A 19,155-nucleotide genomic window follows, 5' to 3' on the forward strand; every position below is an offset into this window, starting at 1 on the left:
AAAGGCGTCAGCGAGCTCGGTGGACGTTTGACCTTAAAATGTCTAACCTGCTATACTTCGTTCAGGAATCTTTTTCCTGGACTTATTCCCACCTCAAATACTGATAATTAAGGCGTCTCATAACAATACAAGTATGCTGCTAATATCTGTCCTTGGTACAGTATTCCACGTGCTGTAAATTCAATACTTCAAATATTTTTTAAATTCCCACGTTAAAAAACTGCATTATAGCACAATGTCATCCAGTAATGCAACAAACTGTATCTGATTTATCATGCCATTAAAATCAGACTGTCAGATATCATCTGCTACTGATATTTGTGCTATAATGCAATATTGTGTTATGTGATCATCACATTAAAAGAGCATTTGATCTTGTGCTGTCAACATTCTACAGTACGGGTAGACATAAATTACCAACGCTTATTACAAAAGGTTTTCAGGTTTCAATACAGTTTCCAATATTGCCCACTTAAATATTATGTGCAGTTATAAAACAGTTTGACCCAATGACGGACACAACCTCATCTATTCTATAGTCAGGTTCAAATCAAACAATAAATAAAAAATGAAGGACAGGCATTTTTTTTTCCTCTCTCTTTTTATTATTATTTTCTTAACCAGTACATGTCATTGTACAGTGAAGACCTCTTCGGCGTGCTGCACAGACGCCATATATATCCATCTTGCCCACGTATGCAATTTCTTTTATTTTGCTTTACATCCTAAGAAGCAAGGTTCTCATTTTAAGATACAAAACACAATGCTTAATGTCACATACATGGAAGAGGTGGGACATTTCACAAAAAAAAGCATGATTCCAGTATGTGATTGAAGTATGCTCCAAATCATATATTCCACAAGTGATTTCATAATAAGTATAAATAAAATTCGACTTAAAAAAAAAAAAAAAAAAATCACTATACTGCATCCACATAAGAGATGAGGTCTCACATCATGATGAGTCAAGACCATAGTATATTCATTCAGTGACCATGGTATATTCATTCAGTTACTATTATACTTAAGCATGTTTGTACGTGAAAGTGTCTGTGTACAAAGAAACAGAGATAGAGATCAGACCAGAGGAAAGAGAGAGAGCTCTGAATGTTCATATTATACAATAACGTGACTGAAATGAACACCAATCTTTATTGCACCTGGTGTTGCCGCATGAATTTTCTCATTTAACACTGCAATTTGTGACAAAGCATTCTTTTACACCGTGGTTTGTTTATTTTATTTCATGTATTGACATTTTTTCTCCTCTTTTTAATCTTTGGGCTCAATTAGGTGAAGCCATTTTTGTGACCGACTAGCGTTTGTTTCTAAAGGCATTTGGCCACAAAAACGACTTTATTGGCCCTTGTCTGCCTCATTAAAATCGAATTTTGGCCCTTGTCTGCCTCATTATCAATCCACATACATCGGCGAGCTGGGTGAGGCAGGCATCTGATCCAGGATTCTGCAGACATAACTGGCCACATCCACCAGGCGTTCCTCATACATCAGTATGAACGGGTGTTTCTGAAAGACGTGAAAGTGATTGTTTTTGTCCTTGTGATAGACACGGGCACACAACAAAATATGTCATCTGCATTTAACCCATTGCCTTTAATGAGCAGTGGCCAGCCATGAAAGGCGCCCAGTGTAACAATGTTTGGGGAGAGTATCTTGCTCAAGGGGACCTCAATTGCACCTTGGCGATTTTGAACTTGCTAGACTAACACTGCCCAAATGAACGATGCAATTAAACAACTCACAATCTGATAGACACACAAAACGTGCACTAAAAACAAAATGTAAATTCACGACCATGTGTGCATTTTGGCATTTTTCTAAAATATAATACATCTTACCAGAAGCTCTTTGTACTTTGGCCTTTTTGATTCGTCCTTTGTAAGGCTGAATATAGAGAAAGAAAAAAAGCTGAGTATATGAAATAAGCTACAATACCCAAAAATTCATCTACCACTCTATACTATACTACTCTAAACTATTTGCTCTATTCTCTATTAACAAGTGCTATTCTCTTATAACAATTTAAAAGGACTGTGCAAATAATTAAAAAACAGACATTATATGAACCTTTACCATGGTAATTATTAAATGTCCTGCGAAGAAAACCCTCGGCATAGCAGCTGATCCCACCCACCCAATGCAAACCTTCTTCAGCCTGCTGCCATCAGGGAGGAGACTGCGGAGTCTCCAGGCCAGGACCAGCAGACTGAAGGACAGCTTCACCCATCAGGCGGTCAGGAAACTCAACTCCCTCCCGGCTCTGCCCCCACTCCCCTCACTCCCCTCTTCTGCTCCACAAACTTTCTGAACTCTAAATCACACAAACTGACCATGCACCAGTCACTCTGTGCAGCTCTGGTCTGCCATCTACCTCACTTTCACTTCGTCACTTTAAACTTAAAACTCTGTTGCACTATTGGTTTTTGCACTCTCCTGATGTTGCACTCTCCACCATGTGCCCTTATTTGTATATGGTGTTTTTAAAATTGTATATTGTGCCTTTCTTTTTAAATTGTATTTATACTCTGTATTCGTTACTGTTACTGTTTTTGTATTTAATGTTATTTTTATGGGTCAGAGAGTAACATAATTTCAATTCTCTGCATGTCCTGTACATGTGGCTTGACTTGAAAGAACATTATAATTTTTGCAATAATTAGTCACATTTACATTCATATAATGATCATTTGTATCATTTATCAGAGTCATCCATATGTTCAACAGAAACCTCAAAGCGGTATTCCTTCACCCAGGTCATGAAGTGGCGTAATAACAAGATGTAAAAAAAATGGGGCATCAGTTTAGGTCTTTGACCAGCAGATGGCGCAGATTCACCTAAAAGAGCGTCACTCAGGAAATTCCCATCAGCTGCCAGTTATGCTGATTACAGCATTTTTTTGTTTTGTGTTTATGTCATGCATATATATATGAAAACATAAAAGATGATATCCACATATAAATAACATGTATTTCCATTAGACTTGTTTTGGAAGACTAAGAAACTCATATTTCCATGACGATCTTGTTTGGGAACAATCATTAGACTGAGGTGGACCTGACCGCGCTGAAAACCGTTGAGATCATCCTGTGTAAGGCTGTAATTAAACAGAGTGTTCCTCACCACAAGTTGACAAAGTTGATGAATTTGGGGGAGAACTGCCTCTCCTCTGAATTGCTCAGATGCGGAGGATCTCCCTTCACCACCTGCGTCAACTGGTCAAAAACACTGTTCCACTTCGGGTACGGAAACCTGCCAGTTGCCAGCTCATACTGAAGAAGCACACACACAGACAAGATTAGACTTACGGTCTCTCTTCCCCCCCCCCCCCCCCCTTCTGCACTTACCAGAGTGATGCCCAGACTCCATACGTCTGAGCGGACATCATAGCCCTGCCTGGAAGCGCTGGGGTCTATTCTCTCTGGCTGCAGAGAAGACAGAGACGAGACAACGTCAGAAGGAAGCACTGCAAACAGTTGCATGAAGCTGTATAAAAATTATGCAAGAGAGACCATTAAAAAGACATGCATCTCAAAGGGCCAAGAGCAGGTCTGCACTTCAAACAGGAAGTAAACTCAATGCTTTTTTGTCTAAAAGGGATTTGCTTCTTCTCGTGCCTTTCCGAATGCAGAAATGGATTCTGTTATTGTCCTTTGTCCATGAATGACTTCTATTGTTCAACCTACCAAACAATGTGTTCGTGGCAATGGTGTTTGTCAAATAAGGCATCTCTTTGTCTCTCATTAACACCCAATTCCATTTTGAGAACAATTCATACAAGTATCTTCTCTTGTTAACACCAAGACAAGTACAATGGGCAAGGACAACACATGTACTGGGCAGGAGAAATCCTGCAGACAACGAGACTTATTTCAAATGAGTAGAATGTCAGGAAGTAGGTCAACTTTTGTGTATGGTGTATTAATTATACATAAAGTGCAATATTTGTGGATTTATAATGACAGACTTATCTTGAAAATCAGAAATCCAGCATTATAATATTGCCAAAAATCAAGGCAAAAAGAATCCAGATTATAGAAAAGACCAATCGGTGTGTCTTCATTTGGTGGGGGCTAAAGGGTTATCCTTTTTCAATCAAAATTACAAAAACATTTCGTAGTATTCAAGTGATTTTAGGTGATTTTTCCCTTTGAGAGATTGTTTAACATTAATACGAGTTCCCCTAGCCTGTCTATGATCCTGCAGTGGTTAGAAATGGCGATAGGTGTAAAGAGTGCTTTGGTCATTCTGCTTCGCAGCAGCTCAAATGGTCAGATCTGGAATTCGTCCCCCTTATGTCATCATTAGGGGAAAGGTTACCTCCTGTTTCTCATGCTTTGTTCACCCATAGAATTTCCCACCCCTCCCCTAAAAAGGGAACTCCACCGACCATTCTCCTCCTCATCCCGCCTCTCTCCTCCTCGTCAGCATTTGTAGCTACAGACACCGAAACGGCACGCCTTGGGGAAATCTCATTGTGGGACAATCAAAGTGGCTGTAATTCTGCACCAAGGCCGAATTTCAGAAAGAGTATTCAGATACAGTACAAGGGGACCGAAAAAAAATAAATAAATAAATAAATAATGTCAGGGGACATTTAAAATCTTTGTATAATGATCTATTTCACTAGTCCGGGAAAACAAAGCCCCGAGAACCTGAGGGCAAACTTGACGTCAGCAGGTCCTTACGCAAGCGAGACCATCTGCGAAACACTTGCAGTGTGAGATCAGCTCCAGACAGATGGATGATTGGTCTGCCGACTGCGGCAGAGCGGCCCGGCCAAATTCAGAGGGTTCCCGACGTCGTCAGCAAAAGATTTCCAGCCATGCGCATGGGGAGCACCTCCACTGAGCTCATTCAGTCAGACCCAGAAATAGATGCTGATGTCACCACCTCCTCCCGTATGGAGGTTTTTTTTTTTTTTTTTTTACAAGCTCACAGCTACTGCACACTGATTCAGTCTTGCCAGTGAGCTTCGCCGCTGACGATGATGTAGCTGGTCTGACTCTTGAGGCGCGAGGTCGCACTGGTGGGCTGGTGTGTAAGCACATTTTTAACATATTAACTCAAGGAATGGGGTAAAGTTACGTGGCCGACCCATGAGCAGATCCGTCAGCACGTTTACAAATGTAGAGCAAGCTTCCCCTCTGGTCAACATTTCAGCTCCAGGTCCTGCTCCAAAAGGAGCTCAGAGAAGAAGCCAAGCCGGGTCGTTTATATTCAGTTCTAATCGTGGCAGTGGAAGGAGAACATCCCACGGACTCACCAAAGTCAGATGAATGAAGAAGAAAAAAAAAAAAAAAAAAAAAAAAAAGATATGGTGAGATATGTCCTGGCTGGGCACCCAGGCACACACAGGAAACGGGATGCATGTGGCAGAGGAGGGGATGCCAGTGTAGTGGGAACGCCCAGACCCGCAGCTTCATTCCCAACCATCCATGAATGAACGCGAGACCCTACCGCCACTGTGACACCGCTTCCAAATTTAGCCTGGAAACTAAAGTGGGGAGTAGTGACCCATCAGGGAGGGTAAGGGGGCTTCCAGATTACCTCACTATAATGGCAGGCTGAAAGGAAGGTATTAAAAAGCTCCATGAATGAACGAGTCACCCCCAGCCGTGGAACGTCATCTGTAGGACACGGGGAGCGTCTCACACTCGGGCAAATGTCACCAAGCACAGTGGCAGCAGTTACATTTTCCAGATGAAAGCTAAACCCCGGGTGGCTGATCACGTGGTATCGTTTGGCTTCTGCTGACGACAGATTAGATGATCCACCCCTCCCGAGTTCATTCATCAAGATGTATTTTGAATTACATGAAATGTTTGTGGTGCTGCAAACTGCAAGATTCACTGAATTCTGATCCCATGAGTTACTAATGAAATATGTCTGAAAGGGGCACATGAATGAGCAGCCTTAGATCCTACAGGGCTTGGAGCACAGAGGCAATAAGTTGCTAAAAGAAATCTCTGCTGAGTTTTTTGCAAGTAGGATGCTGTCAGTGTGGAATAGAAAACTCCAGCAAGAATACCAATATTACTGAAATTATGAAATCATTTTTATTGTTCCATTGGCCACAGTGTCTCAAGAATTTTCCCCTTATGGATCAATCAAAAGTCATATTGCTAGGATCAGCACATGGTTTCATGGCAATTTCTGAATTCTGATTGGGTGTGTGATTTCTTAAACATCTGCGGGCAAAACACTATTGAAAAATGTTCTGCTTGCTTATTGACGTACTGCATGTTATTAGTGGCGAAGAGCAAATAACTTACCGCCATGTAGGGTCTGCAGCCAGCATCTCTGGTTTTGGCGATGGAGTCCACAAGCTGTCCGCTAATGCCAAAATCACAGAGCTTAATGTTGCCATTCCGGTCCAGAAGAATGTTGGATGGCTTTATATCTATGAAGTTATATGGCAGCAAGTAAAAAAATAGTAACATCTCAAATTAAACCTAATCCCAAGGCACACTCGGTGAGTGAGAAGGATAAGAAATGCTTTGTCTCACCTCTGTGAATTATTTTCAAGTTTTCTTTTAAGTGGTTAAGTGCTTTCACAGTCTGCAAAATATTAAATAAAAACATAGAACATGAAAAGCATTGCCATAACTTCTTTTTCCTCCCAAATGTACATGAAATTGTAATATATAAAATACCATCTTAAAGGATAATCTTTGGTATTTCCATACCAATAATTTGGTATGGAAATACCTCTTTTTAGTAAGAGGGTGGATTCGCCTCATATTAGTTTTTTCTGTATTATAGAGTAAAATCTGCAGTGTTCACTTACAGCTAATGTTATTTTGCCTAATATTTCCTCAGGAATTACGTCGTCTAATTCACAATATACATATTTGTAGAATTTGTCGAACGAGGTAGACATGAGCTCCATACATATCCAGCAGTCACCCTGCAAAGAAAGCACAGACACAAAAAAGGAACTTCATGTTCACACCCAGACTGCTGAAATGACAGATGACAGATGATAGCGACGCAGCAAAGCAGTTTTTCCTTGAGAGCCCATGCGTTTCAGAAACGAGAAACGATTTTTCACTGATTTGGAACTTGGGCAGTTGGTCGGGAGTCGCCACCGATGTGTAAAGAAGCGCTGAAGCCCATCTGAAATGAGCTCAGTGTCCATCAGGGAAGTGGACCATGCGACTGCAACATCTGCGCAGTCCTCCTGTCTTACATGCCGATCCATCTGCTAACACCTCCCCGCGGGCCAACAGACTTCCCTTTGACAAATGGCACCTGATCAGGGCTCAGCAACCAGACCAGCTGGAGGAGATGAGATGAGGAAAGCCACCAACCTCTCTGAAAAGCGCCCCGTAAAACTGGACAATGTATGGACAGTCACTACTCCTCATTACAACGTCCAAGTCCATTAGCAGCTGCTTCTGTTCCTTTTCGTCCACGGTTGACCTAATTCTCTGTCAGACAAAAAAGGTTCCACTTGTGAAAGTTTTACAGACTATATCAAAGAAAGCAAATTCATTTCAATTTGCATCGAAACAGTTAAGTGCTCTACAAGTTGCTTTTACATTAGATTAAAAGTTGATTACTTATAGTATTACATACCAAAGATAGGCATTAGAATCTCCAGCAGTTGCAAACCTAGTTGCTGTAAACTGTAACTATCTGTGCCAATTAACAGTAAGCAAAAGCTAAATTAACTATTTAAGTTGAACTGTATATAAAGCTGCATAATAAATTCACATAGAAAACACAATTTGAAACACGATTTTTAAAACTGGTGCCAAAACTGGTGTGGAAGGGTGGTTAACCAGTGGTTAAGGCAGATCGTGTTCTGGATGACCGACATAATTAGGGGGTGCCTGGCCTTAGACTAGCAAACATATTGCAGCACTTAGCGCCATCTTTTATTTTCAAACAGCAAAAGATTTTTTTTTTTTAATTAAGTATACGTATGCACATATGCAGCAACAAAGTTTAACCTCCATCTTTTAAGCTTCCTCCAGTCAGTTACCAGTGGCCAACATTATTGGATTTTCAATTTGCAAATTTAAATGCATGATTCAAATTGTGTAGACCTACATAAGAAGCTTTTTGTTGCTGTAAGAGAAACATTTTCAGCTGCAGAAGATAAGAACGAAAGCGTGGCAAAACCTTGACTGCCATAATCTGGTTGGAGGGCTTGTGCACCATCTTGTTGACGGAGCCATAGGCGCCTCGTCCAATCTCGCCCAGGTCCTTGAGGTCCTCAGCAGTGAAGTCGCAGTGTTGCTCTGATGAGATCTTCAGCTTCCCTGAGGACTCAATACTGTGCGTTCGCAGCCTCTCTCTGATGAAAACAGATAAAGTACCTCTTTTTCAGAAAGCCAGAAGACCCACTTTGACTACCTTTGGGCAAATGCTGGATTAAAAAAAGCTAACCTGCCAAGATAACTCAGAAGTGCAGAAAAAAAAACGCAAGTCTGCCCAATGCTTTAAAAGGGCATCATATCTAACATGCAGGATTCACCAACCACTCAATAAAACCAAGGAAGATCACATTGATTCCACAGCCCGCTAAGGAGTGGAGATCTGTACTCACATGTGTGGGTTCTGGAAAGGGGGCCCTGCTGTGTTGAGGGTAAATCTGGCATTTGGTTTTATCGGGGGATTGGCAAAATTTAACTTCAGTGCTTTGCGTTTACCTGTCAAGGAAAAAGGTAGAGAACTGTTCACAACACAGCGGACTCGCATACATTGAGAGTGCAAAAACAAGATGCAACCCACCACACACCAAAGATATGGAAAAATAGACCAGACAAGACAAAGGAATGGTATGTGTGAAATCGGGGAAAAGGGGGAGGAAGGGAAGAAAAACCAAGAAGAAATACAGCTTGAGCAATGAGGAATGGTACAACTAAACAGACATACATATATATAAATATACACATATGCACATAACTTTCACAAGAGTTCATGCAGAATTCACTAGCCACCAACCCAGCGTGATGCATTCTAGCCTACAGTCTTAAAAGTTTGACTTTTTAGCCTTCTTAATGGACCCTCTCGCAATCGCCAAATTGACTTACCTGTTCGCAAAAAAAATTAATAAATGAAAAGCGTGAATAAATATCCCCTCATCTATCAGTGTTCTGCATTTCACCGGTTCCAGACGTAGTCATGCCTTTCCAATAAGACTGAATCAGTTTATCCGGGGATCTTCCAAAAATAAAAAAATAAAAATAACAATACAATTCTTGACTTGGTTTGTATGCTACAAAATGAACAACTAGCATAATCTCCTTAACCAAACCAACCAAATTTTGCCACAAAGGGATAAATTGGCACAAAACTATATGATATATTGCGATCATACAACCCTACATCATGAAGACATTTTGGTCCTGATGTAGGACTTTTTCCAGAACATGTGAAAAACCCAATATCGTCTCTCGTCACACCCCTAGCAAAGCGCGGACTGTGAACTATGCTGGACAGTAGATCTTCAGACCCGAACCCAGGCGGCCCTGTTTACTCTCATTGGTTCATGAAGATGTTTAAATGAATGCCATTGTGATGTCAGTGGAGCCAAGCGTGAATGCTCAATATCTTCAAAATCAAATCATTCAAAATCCATATGAAAATATGTCCAAGCATCATTCAGCTCCAAAACCGAACAAAAAGTGGAGAAAAATAGCAGGATGCTGAGTGACTGGTAAATAAAAGGGGTGTTTGAATATTGAAAATTTTTGTATCCAAAATTCAGTTGTTCTGGCTGAATTACAAATGTATTGTGATCCACACAGATCGAAAACAGCATCTTGTATTTCAGCTCTGTTTTTACATTTTGTGGGAACTGTAGAATATTGCAGTATGTACAGTACGTGAGGTCCCCTTGAAATAATAGTTCGGTGTGAGACAATCATCTGAATCAACCACAGGGACACTGGTGTCTGCTGATCAAGGATGCAATGAAAACAAATCCACCACTGACATGGTCTGCAATTACACTAGGACAAACGTCTCTGTTAGGCGCTAAATGAGACATATTTAACACAAACAAATTATCAGACTAATGGTGCAGGAAAAAGGGGGAGGTTAAAATAACTGTGGTCATTTTTTCAAACCAGGGCAAACTTTTGGGAAGAGACACCTTGTCCCAGCTTTTAGCTGAAATAACGTCTTAATGGAGGACAAAACATCATCCCGTGCACACCTAGAGCCGTGGCAAATACATTCAGAAACCGCTTCATTAACCAATCAGTGAAGGGCGGAATGATGTCAGAACATGAAGCGCCTCTCCACACTACTCATGCAAGATGCAACCTACACCGATGTACTGGAGCAGAAGCTGGACAAAATCAGACAGAAAAAAAAAAAAAAAAAAAGACTTGCTAAAAAAAAAATTAAACAGTGCAGTATTCCTCAGTGCCTTCTTGTTTCTGCTATGCTAAAGTTGAACCCCACCACCTCCGTAATGTCCTGTACTCTCCTGTTAGGCTGCGTATTGTCCTACATACGGTTGAGGCTCGACTAGTGTGTCTGGAAATCTGTCGGGTTCCAAGGAATGCTTCACAACGAGGGCAGCTTTGATTTCACCTTGAAACGCAGAATGCATTTTCTTCTTCCTTCTCCTCGGGGGAAAACCACAAGAATGCATGTGGAGTCGCCAGCATTCACTCCGTGAAACTGTGCGGCAAGTGTCTCCGTGTCTCAACAGGCCGGTGTTTGCTTAAGAGCTGCACATGCCCAAAAAATTTTTTTTTTTTTAAAAACTACAAAAAACAAAAATAAAAATGCAAACTGGAGAAAGGGCGCAAAAATATTACTGACAACACCCAAGCGTTATTTCACTCCGCTGGTTAGTAGCAAGCGGTCTAAAAACTGGGAGCTCATGAAGAAACAAGCCCCTTCTTGAGCTTCCATTACGGCGTTTTAAGGAGGCTTTTATGAAGACATGCATTTCTGAGCAAATAAAGACTCCTCTGGCATGCCAGCGTCCATTGAGAGACTTGGCACGGATGTACATGAAAGAGGTTCTGGTGCCGACCAGCAGATTTCCCAAGTGTGTGAATCACAATGCCCCAAAGTCAATGGAAGCGCTTACCATTAGGCTTGTGCCGATTTACTATTGCAAGAGAAGAGAGGAAAATAATGTGCATGTAACAGTGGACCTCAAGAGTCTACTGACGAGTCTATGCTCCCATTGTACATTTTATAAATGTATTCTACTATGAGAAGATGGAGTATTTGAAGTTACAAAACCATTTTTTAAAAATCCTGAGCTTTTTAAATAAAAAAAAAATAATTGCTCAGACGCCTAACAAGGTGAACGCAGAATATGCTCTAGCTAACATTAAACTTAAGCAGATTGAGCAATTGTGTTATATAGATCATGCTGTATCCACCTCTCAGTACAGAGTAATGAGACATCCAATCTCTGCTGTTTAATGGATAAACGTGCCTTGTACATGAACAATTAGTTCAAAATAATAATAGCTTCATTTTGGATTCAGCTTCACAAGGTAGTGCAGACTTTTGAGATCCACAGTAATACACAGATTGATAAACTTCATTACTATGGTGTCAGCACCATGATTTTGATGAACGCTTAAGTTATGAATTCATTTGGTTTCTTGAAATTATGACAGAAAGGGAAAAGAAAGACTCAAATTATGGGTTGGATGCTACCTTACACCCAAGAACGGCAACACCGGCACAAGCCTAAACCCCAAATTCTTCACTTGGATTAGTTGAGGACAGAGGACAGACTCCCCGAACCAGGCCATCAGGCGGAAACAAAGTGGTGAGAATTGGTGGTACCGTAGCAGAGAGGGTTGGCTTACTTTGGGGAGCTCCAGACAGGTTTATCTGAAACCCTGGAGGTGAGAAGAAAACATTTTTTTTTCCACATTGAGCTTCATTAAATTTCCTCAGTGGCTTGGCAGTTGCATTGTCATGGGCTACTGTTAAAGCCCCATTAACCTTTCATTTTTAATAAATGAATAAGAAAAGAATAAAAGCTCCATAAACATCATAAGCATTTAAAATTAAAATAGAGAACAAGTTGATGAACCACACTTCTGGAATAGTTAAAGCCCGTCCATGCCTTAGAATGAATCGCTCAAACTTTATAAGTGCTAGAGAAAACAACGTGTCCATGTGTTTGTTTTTTATTCTGAGATCTATAATCCACTCGACTAGACTTCCATGGGTCTCAAACTTGAACACTGAACCTTTAAGCAAGGCTTTGCATCACTGACCGGACAGACACATGATCTCCCAACACAGGGGAAAAATGTATTGGTCATGGGGAAATACATGTACGTGCAAATGGACGGCAACAACTCAGGGGTATGACATGACTTGCATTCAAGACAGTAGATGGGGGAGGGAGGAAACATAAAAATATATCAGAATGAAAAAGAAATGGTGCACGGTGTAAAGCAACCAGAAAAATAAGGTAGAGAACATTTTGCTCTGTGTCACTCTCGTGGGGCAGCTCACCATTATTCATCGTCAAATCGGGAAGGTTAGGGAAGTCAGTCGCAAAAAGGTAAGGGAAGAAAAATGTCATGGTGGAAATATGCTTCACTGTTACACAAAGACACTTATAACAACATCACAAAAGCAAGAACAAAGCAATAATCTTAATGGCGTGTTATGCCTTGATATGCTGTCATTACCTGAAAAATCGTCATTGCTCAACATTGCAGAGAAAGTAAATCAATTTTAAACATGTCAAATGCAAGGTGAGTCCACAAATTGGCACAACAACTAAACCAATCACATTTATAACAATGAATTAGTTTTTTTTTTTCCCCTTTGCTTTTTTTTGTTGCATGCATTTTCTCATCATATACAGTAATTAAACGGTGTTGGGGGGAAGGAACAGAGGTTAGATCAGTGGTAATTATATGACTGTTTTACTCCACGCAGCGAAATGAAAACGGGGTTAAATGCATATCGACATTTTCAGATGAAATCACTTCTAGGCCCATATGCGGCAACACTTTTTGTTCTCTCTTTTTTTTTTTTTTTTAAGAAAATATTATACAGAACAACGATAATGTCGCCAGAACCCTGGAAGCGCCAGCATCTGGTCGCCCGGTTTCGTCCCGCTGGGCGCTACGCCAATGCGGCGTCCACGGGCCCGGCGACGCGCGACAGCGCGGGGGAGGGGGTGCCCTGTCGCCGTTAGAGGACGAAGCTGCCACCCTCCTCTGGCCGCCGCCTCCCGGTTAAACGGCCCTGGCGTCCATCGCACCCAACAGCCACCGTCGACAGCGGCATATATAATATCGACGTTGTGCGTGTACGTCGCTGCGCGGTCGAAACAGTGACCGCTGGCGCCGTAATTATACCTCCGATATCGACACGAACCGACAAGCTTCGTAAATAACAAACGACGTATTTTACCCCCCCTCCCTAAAAAAAAAAAAAAAGAATTTTAGTCAGAAATGCTCGCTGACGACTTAGCCTGTGCGCTGGTCATCCGACCCCCGTCCTAAAATGCGTATATTAAAGGGCCGTTAAAAGTATACATTTTTTTGGCATTTAATTAACATATATTCAGTTACGATCGGTTATTATTGTTATTATTTTGTTCAAATCAATCCCAGTGTCATAACCCAAAGCTAACATTAGCCTGCTAACGTGACTGTGCCACTACAGGTCTGCTAGGTACCCCGCTGCTAATTCAGGTGTCACAATCAAAACTAAATCCGACACACAAAATACTATTTTTTTTATTCTGTAAAATCGCAAATGTGATTTCGAGCCGCAAACGAGGGAGCGAGCCGGCCCGCGGCGGCTGGATTAGCAGCTAACTGGCTAAAAAAAAATAGCCCCGTTCCAGTCGCACGGCTAACGGCGCTACGGGCCACTCGGCGCCCGCGCAGGCTGTCTCGGCTCCGGCGCGGCGAGCCGCGGTTCCTGTCGGCGTCCTACGCGGGGCGGGGAAAGAAGAAGGCATCCCTGCCGCTCGCCTCGCTTACCCTGCATGCTGCTCATGGTCGCTACGTGTTGCGACGGGGACTGGTGGTGGTACGGCGGCGGCGCCGCAGATCCCGCGTTGCTGCTGCTGCTGCTGTGGCCGGAGGATGTTGTTGAGTTGCTGCTGGGGCTGGGAGTCGCCATTGTGTGTCTGAATTCCAGCAGCAGCAGCAGCGCCGGGCTGCAATGCAGAGACTCCTCTCCCGAGGACGGACGGACAGACGCCCCCACCGGAGCGAGCGGGACCGAGCCGAAAGTCGCCGCGGAGCGACGAACCAGGAAGTGCGGCGGGAGACTGGCCTCCGGACCCGAAGCACGTCTGTAAACCAGTTTCGGGATTCCGGCGTGGTTTTATTCAAGACTGGTCTGCTTTTATGAGGATTCACCCTTTTAAACAGGACACAATTCCACCTTATAAACACTGATTCAAAGTTTTAAAAGTTATAATTAAGATCAGTAATTAACAGGTACGGACGTGTAAATACGATAAATATAAGTTACATTCGATCCCATTGGCTATATTCCAGATGTTCGATCTTGTGAAATAATTTAAAATGAACAACTCTCGTGCAGATAGGTACATAGATCTGTGTTTGATCAATTTATATCTGTATAAGTTGTTGCCTCAAATCCTCCACCATTATTCCTGTCTCGAATACAAACATCTAACGTCTACCAGGGGACCAGGGATGAGGGTCCAGTCCCTATCCCTATTGTGATGAAGGGCTTTGAGCATCTGATCCTCGCACACATCAAAATCACCACCCCTCACTTCCAGTTAGCATGGAGTAGTAACAGATCAACTGAAGATGCCATCTCACTGGCCCTTCACGCTGCCCTGTCACATCTGGGGCAACCCAACAGGCCAATTCTCTGGGAGATGAAACCAAAATGCAGAACAAAAATCTGTAATATTTCCACTTTTACTTGTCCAAGTATTTAAGATCAGTACTCAGATTATGTGGAATATCATTTAATCTCAATGTATTAAAAAAAAAAAGGTTTTGCATACATTTGAAACAGTTACCTCTCAAAATGAAAATGTTTACTAATTTTGATGAAATCCAAAGCAAATTATTATCATAATCCGGCCGTTCAAAGTTCAGTTTATATATGTTATATTGAATAGTGTATCATGCTTAATTAAAATGTTCCTACAACGGACCACATTTTAACTGGCTTTCAAATGTAAAACTGTAAAACAAATGTAAGACCAGTCACATTGTTGTCCCGTACATCACACCATCTTGGTCATTGTAGTTTTATTGTAATTTTATTGAAGTGGTGGGGCAGTGGTGGCCTAGCGGTTAAGGAAGCGGCCCCGTAATCAGAAGGTTGCCGGTTCGAATCCCGAACCGCCAAGGTGCCACTGAGGTGCCACTAAGCAAAGCACCGTCCCCACACACTGCTCCCCTGGCACTTGTCATGGCTGCCCACTGCTCACTCAGGGTGATGGGTTAAATGCAGAGGACAAATTTCACTGTGTGCACCGTGTGCTGTGTTGCTGTGTATCACGTGTGACAATCACTTCACTTCAAGTGTTGCACAATTTTAACACCCATTATACAGTGAAATATTTGGCGCAATAGTTTTGTGTAAATGCTTGTAGAGTTCACAGAATTTTATTGTGGAAGTTCGCTTTAACAAGTGAGACTAGTTTTCTGTGTCTCGCGCATCACATGGCAAGTTTTCAAACTGCTTATATGGCTTTTTGTCGTAACTTTATATTGAACTACCAAGTAGTAAAGTACGACAAGTACTACATACATGTCATACTTGTTCATAGCTCTGACCACTAGTTATGGGGATAAAGGAACTTGTGATGAAATGTCCCGAAATGTCACAAAACTCAACAACCTGGGTGTGACGCTGTGAGCTAAAGGCAGCCGCAAAAAAAAAGTTACATGCACACGTACACACACAAGAACTGGCACATGGAGGAGGGTGAATATAACTGTGTTTTCGTTAAAGACAACCCAGAACCTACTTGCTGCACGGCATCGTGATGTATCCTGAGGAAGGGGTGGTAAAGGAGTGCGCCCCCCCGTTCCGGGACTCATTTTGAAGCGTTCATGTTTGTTAGAGGCGGGGCTTTATCCTTATTAGTAATTATCTGTTTTCAGAGGAGTGAAGGTATGTAGTGCAACCCAGCTGTAGTAGGTCTATTTTAAATAGTTGGAATTATCAGAAATTCTTTTTATGTATGAAGAAATCTGCATGTACATTGATTTGTTGGTGTTCATGTCATACCTGCTCCCCCCACCCTGTGCAAACCTGAGGTATGGGATGTCCCAATTAAGGGTGGGGCTTTGTGACCTTATTAAAGGAGGGTACACCTTGCAGGTTGAGGACGGTTGGGGCTCTGTTAAGAGGGTCCATGTTGCTGCTTACAGCCGTGTGCTTTGTGGCTGAAAAAGTCTGTACTTGAGTATGTTTTTCTTTCTTTTGTTTGTTTCTTTTTGTTGTTTATTTATTTTTAATTCTGTATATAGTTTATGATACTATTTCTTGTCCTTTTATTTTTGTACCAAAACACTTTTTCTGGATCTATTAGATGGATTTTATTTTTCTTCAATGGCTGTGACCTCTGAGTTTCACCCTACATTTTGCCTCTCTGCTGCCTTATTCCATCATCCTCCAAGACCATCGACACCCTCCCATTTCTACGCTGGGACTGGACACTCAACTATGTAAATGGATCTTGGACTTACTCAGCAGTAGACCACAGACTGTGCGCTTAGGCAATCACTCCTCTAAACCCATAACCCTCAGCACTGGTGCACCGCAGGGATGCATGCTCAGCCCCCTCCTCTATTCCCAGATGATACTACTGATCGGTCTCGTATCCAACAACAATGAGACTGCTTACAGGGAAGAGGTGTATGACAACAATATTGTCCTGAACTCTAAGAAAACAAAGAAACTAGGGCCTTCAGAGGCTCCATTTCCTGAGGACACTGAAGAAGGTTCAACTACCCGAGAAATTGCTCACCAATTGTACATGTACATGCACACACACTTACTCTGTCATTATTTTCAGTACTTTAATGCTGTGATAAAAAATTGTCTGTGCACTTTGCCCCAACTGTCCTACCTCATTCTATGTGTCTTTGAACATGTGCAATAACTGTTGTGTGTAATAACTGTTTAATTGTTGTTTTCTTGTTCACTCATTATCTTACCTGCACTTTAACTCACTGCTTAATTGAAACTGTAAATATCCTAGACTTTATCCTTATTTAATATGACTTATTTTTACTTATTTTGGTTGAACCCTAGTTTAAATGTGTCAACGGGGTCATTATCTCATCTGTCATCTCTTGGACATACTCAACACGCCATAATGACAAAGTGAAAAAAAGTTTAAGGTTTTGGCAAATTTATTAAAAATAAAAAAACTGACATGTACAGTATGTAAGTATTTGCCATGAAAACCTTTGCCATGAAACTCAAAATTGAGCTCAATTGCAATTTCCCATGATCATCCTTGAGATGTTTCTGCAGCTTAGTTGGAGTCCACCTGTGGAGAAAACTCTTGATTTTACTTGACCTGTCTATATAAGGTCCCACATTTGACAGTTCATTTCAGAGCACAAACCAAGCATGAAGTCAAAAGGAATTGTCTGTAGACAATATCTTGAGGCACAAATCTGGGGAAGGTTACAGAAGAATGTCTGCTGCTCTGAAGGTCCCAATGAACACAGTGGGAGAAGTGGAAGAAGTTCAAAACCACCAGGGCTCTACCTAGAGCTGGCTGACAACCTAAACTGGGCGATCAGGTGAGAAGGGACTTAGTCAGGGAGGTGTCCACTCCATCAGAGTGGACAAAGGAGAACCTTCTAGAGGGACGACCATGTCTGCAGAAATCCACCAATCAGGCCTGTGTGGTAGAGTGGTTAAACGGAAGCCACTCCTATAAGGCACGTGGAGTTTGCCAAAATCCACCTGAAGGACTCAACAAAACTGAGAAACAAAGCTCTCTGCTCTTTGGTGTGAATGCCAGGCACCGCTCATCACCAGGCTAATACCATACAGTGAAGCATGGTGGTGGCAGCATCATGCTGTGGGATGCTTTTCAGCTGCAGGAACTAAGAGACTAGTCAGGATAGAGAGAAAGATGACAGCAGCAATGTACAGAGACATCCAACATGAAAACTTGCTCCAGAGCGCTCTTGAATTGGGGCAAAGGTTTATCTTTCAGCAGAACAACAACCATTTTTTCTGATTGGCTGTGGTGTAGGCCTTTTTTCTGATTGGCTGGTAATTGACCGGCTGTAGGACCCAGAGGAGGAGATGCCTGATGAGACCATTTCATGGCAGTGGTGGCCTAGCGGTTAAGGAAGCGGCCCCGTGATCAGAAGGTTGCCGGTTTGAATCTCAAAGCGCCAGGGTGCCACTGAGCAAAGGACCGTCCCCACACACTACTCCTCAGGTGCCTGACATGACTGCCCACTGCTCACTAAGGGTGAAGGGTTAAATGCAGAAGACACATTTTTTGTTGTGTCACCGTATGCTGTGCTGTGTATCACAATGACAATCACTTCACTTAATTTCAGGGATCCTCTCGTTAATACAGATAAGAGTGTTGACGAGCACAAGGCAGGAGATCATTCTGTCGAGTTAGAATAGCAGACTGGATGCTTTAAAAGGAGGGTGATGCTTGAAATCATAGTTCTTCCTCTGTTAACCATGGTTACTTGTAATACCGGCGCTGCAGCCTGCTGAGCAGCATTTATGTTCATGTTCATAATTACACAAATAAACAAGCAGGGGAACATCTCGAGAGAGAAAGCACTGAATCAAGCAATTAATTTAATCAATAGCAGAATGGCATTGTCACAGACCACACTGAAATTAGCTCCTTATTTGCAGCTCCTTGACTCCAAGGAACCTGAAGCTGCTGACCATCTCCACAGCATCATCTCCAATGTAGATAGGGGTATGAGGGGCAGTGGTGGCCTAGCGGGTAAGGAAGCAGACTCGTAATCAAAAGGTTCGAATCCCTGCTGAGGTGCCACTGAGCAAAGCGCCGTCCCCACTGCTCACCAAGGGTGCCCACTGCTCACCAAGGGTGATGGGTTTAAAGTGTGCACCGTGTTTCACTTTCGTGAGCTGCATGCTGGTTCCTAAAGTCCATTCTCTGTAGACCATTTCATCATTAGGTGCCAGTATTGGACTAGCGGTCA

The 19,155-nt window shown here is 42.3% G+C and overlaps 1 protein-coding gene across 4 annotated transcripts; it reads right to left on the bottom strand.

Annotated features, from left to right (window-relative positions):
- Positions 1-1,133: 1,133 nt before the first annotated feature.
- On the bottom strand, positions 1,134-14,295 carry map2k4a (mitogen-activated protein kinase kinase 4a). Of its 4 annotated transcripts, XM_028986104.1 has the most exons (12): positions 13,972-14,295; positions 11,821-11,853; positions 8,577-8,679; positions 8,150-8,324; positions 7,333-7,452; positions 6,810-6,929; positions 6,529-6,580; positions 6,295-6,422; positions 3,367-3,444; positions 3,143-3,291; positions 1,860-1,905; positions 1,134-1,527 (listed from the first exon to the last, which is right to left on the bottom strand). In XM_028986104.1, exons 1-12 carry the CDS (start codon positions 14,111-14,113, stop codon positions 1,414-1,416), a joined length of 1,260 nt encoding a protein of 419 aa, XP_028841937.1. In that variant the 5' UTR covers positions 14,114-14,295; the 3' UTR covers positions 1,134-1,413. The 4 variants fall into 4 exon arrangements, with proteins under 4 accessions (XP_028841937.1, XP_028841935.1, XP_028841934.1 ...); XM_028986102.1 differs by lacking the exon at positions 11,821-11,853 and having other exon boundaries at positions 8,577-8,667; positions 13,972-14,260; XM_028986101.1 differs by lacking the exon at positions 11,821-11,853 and having other exon boundaries at positions 13,972-14,259.
- Positions 14,296-19,155: the final 4,860 nt, after the last annotated feature.

This window comes from Denticeps clupeoides, chromosome 7, assembly GCF_900700375.1.
Source record: "Denticeps clupeoides chromosome 7, fDenClu1.1, whole genome shotgun sequence".
Classification (NCBI taxonomy): Eukaryota; Metazoa; Chordata; class Actinopteri; order Clupeiformes; family Denticipitidae; genus Denticeps; species Denticeps clupeoides.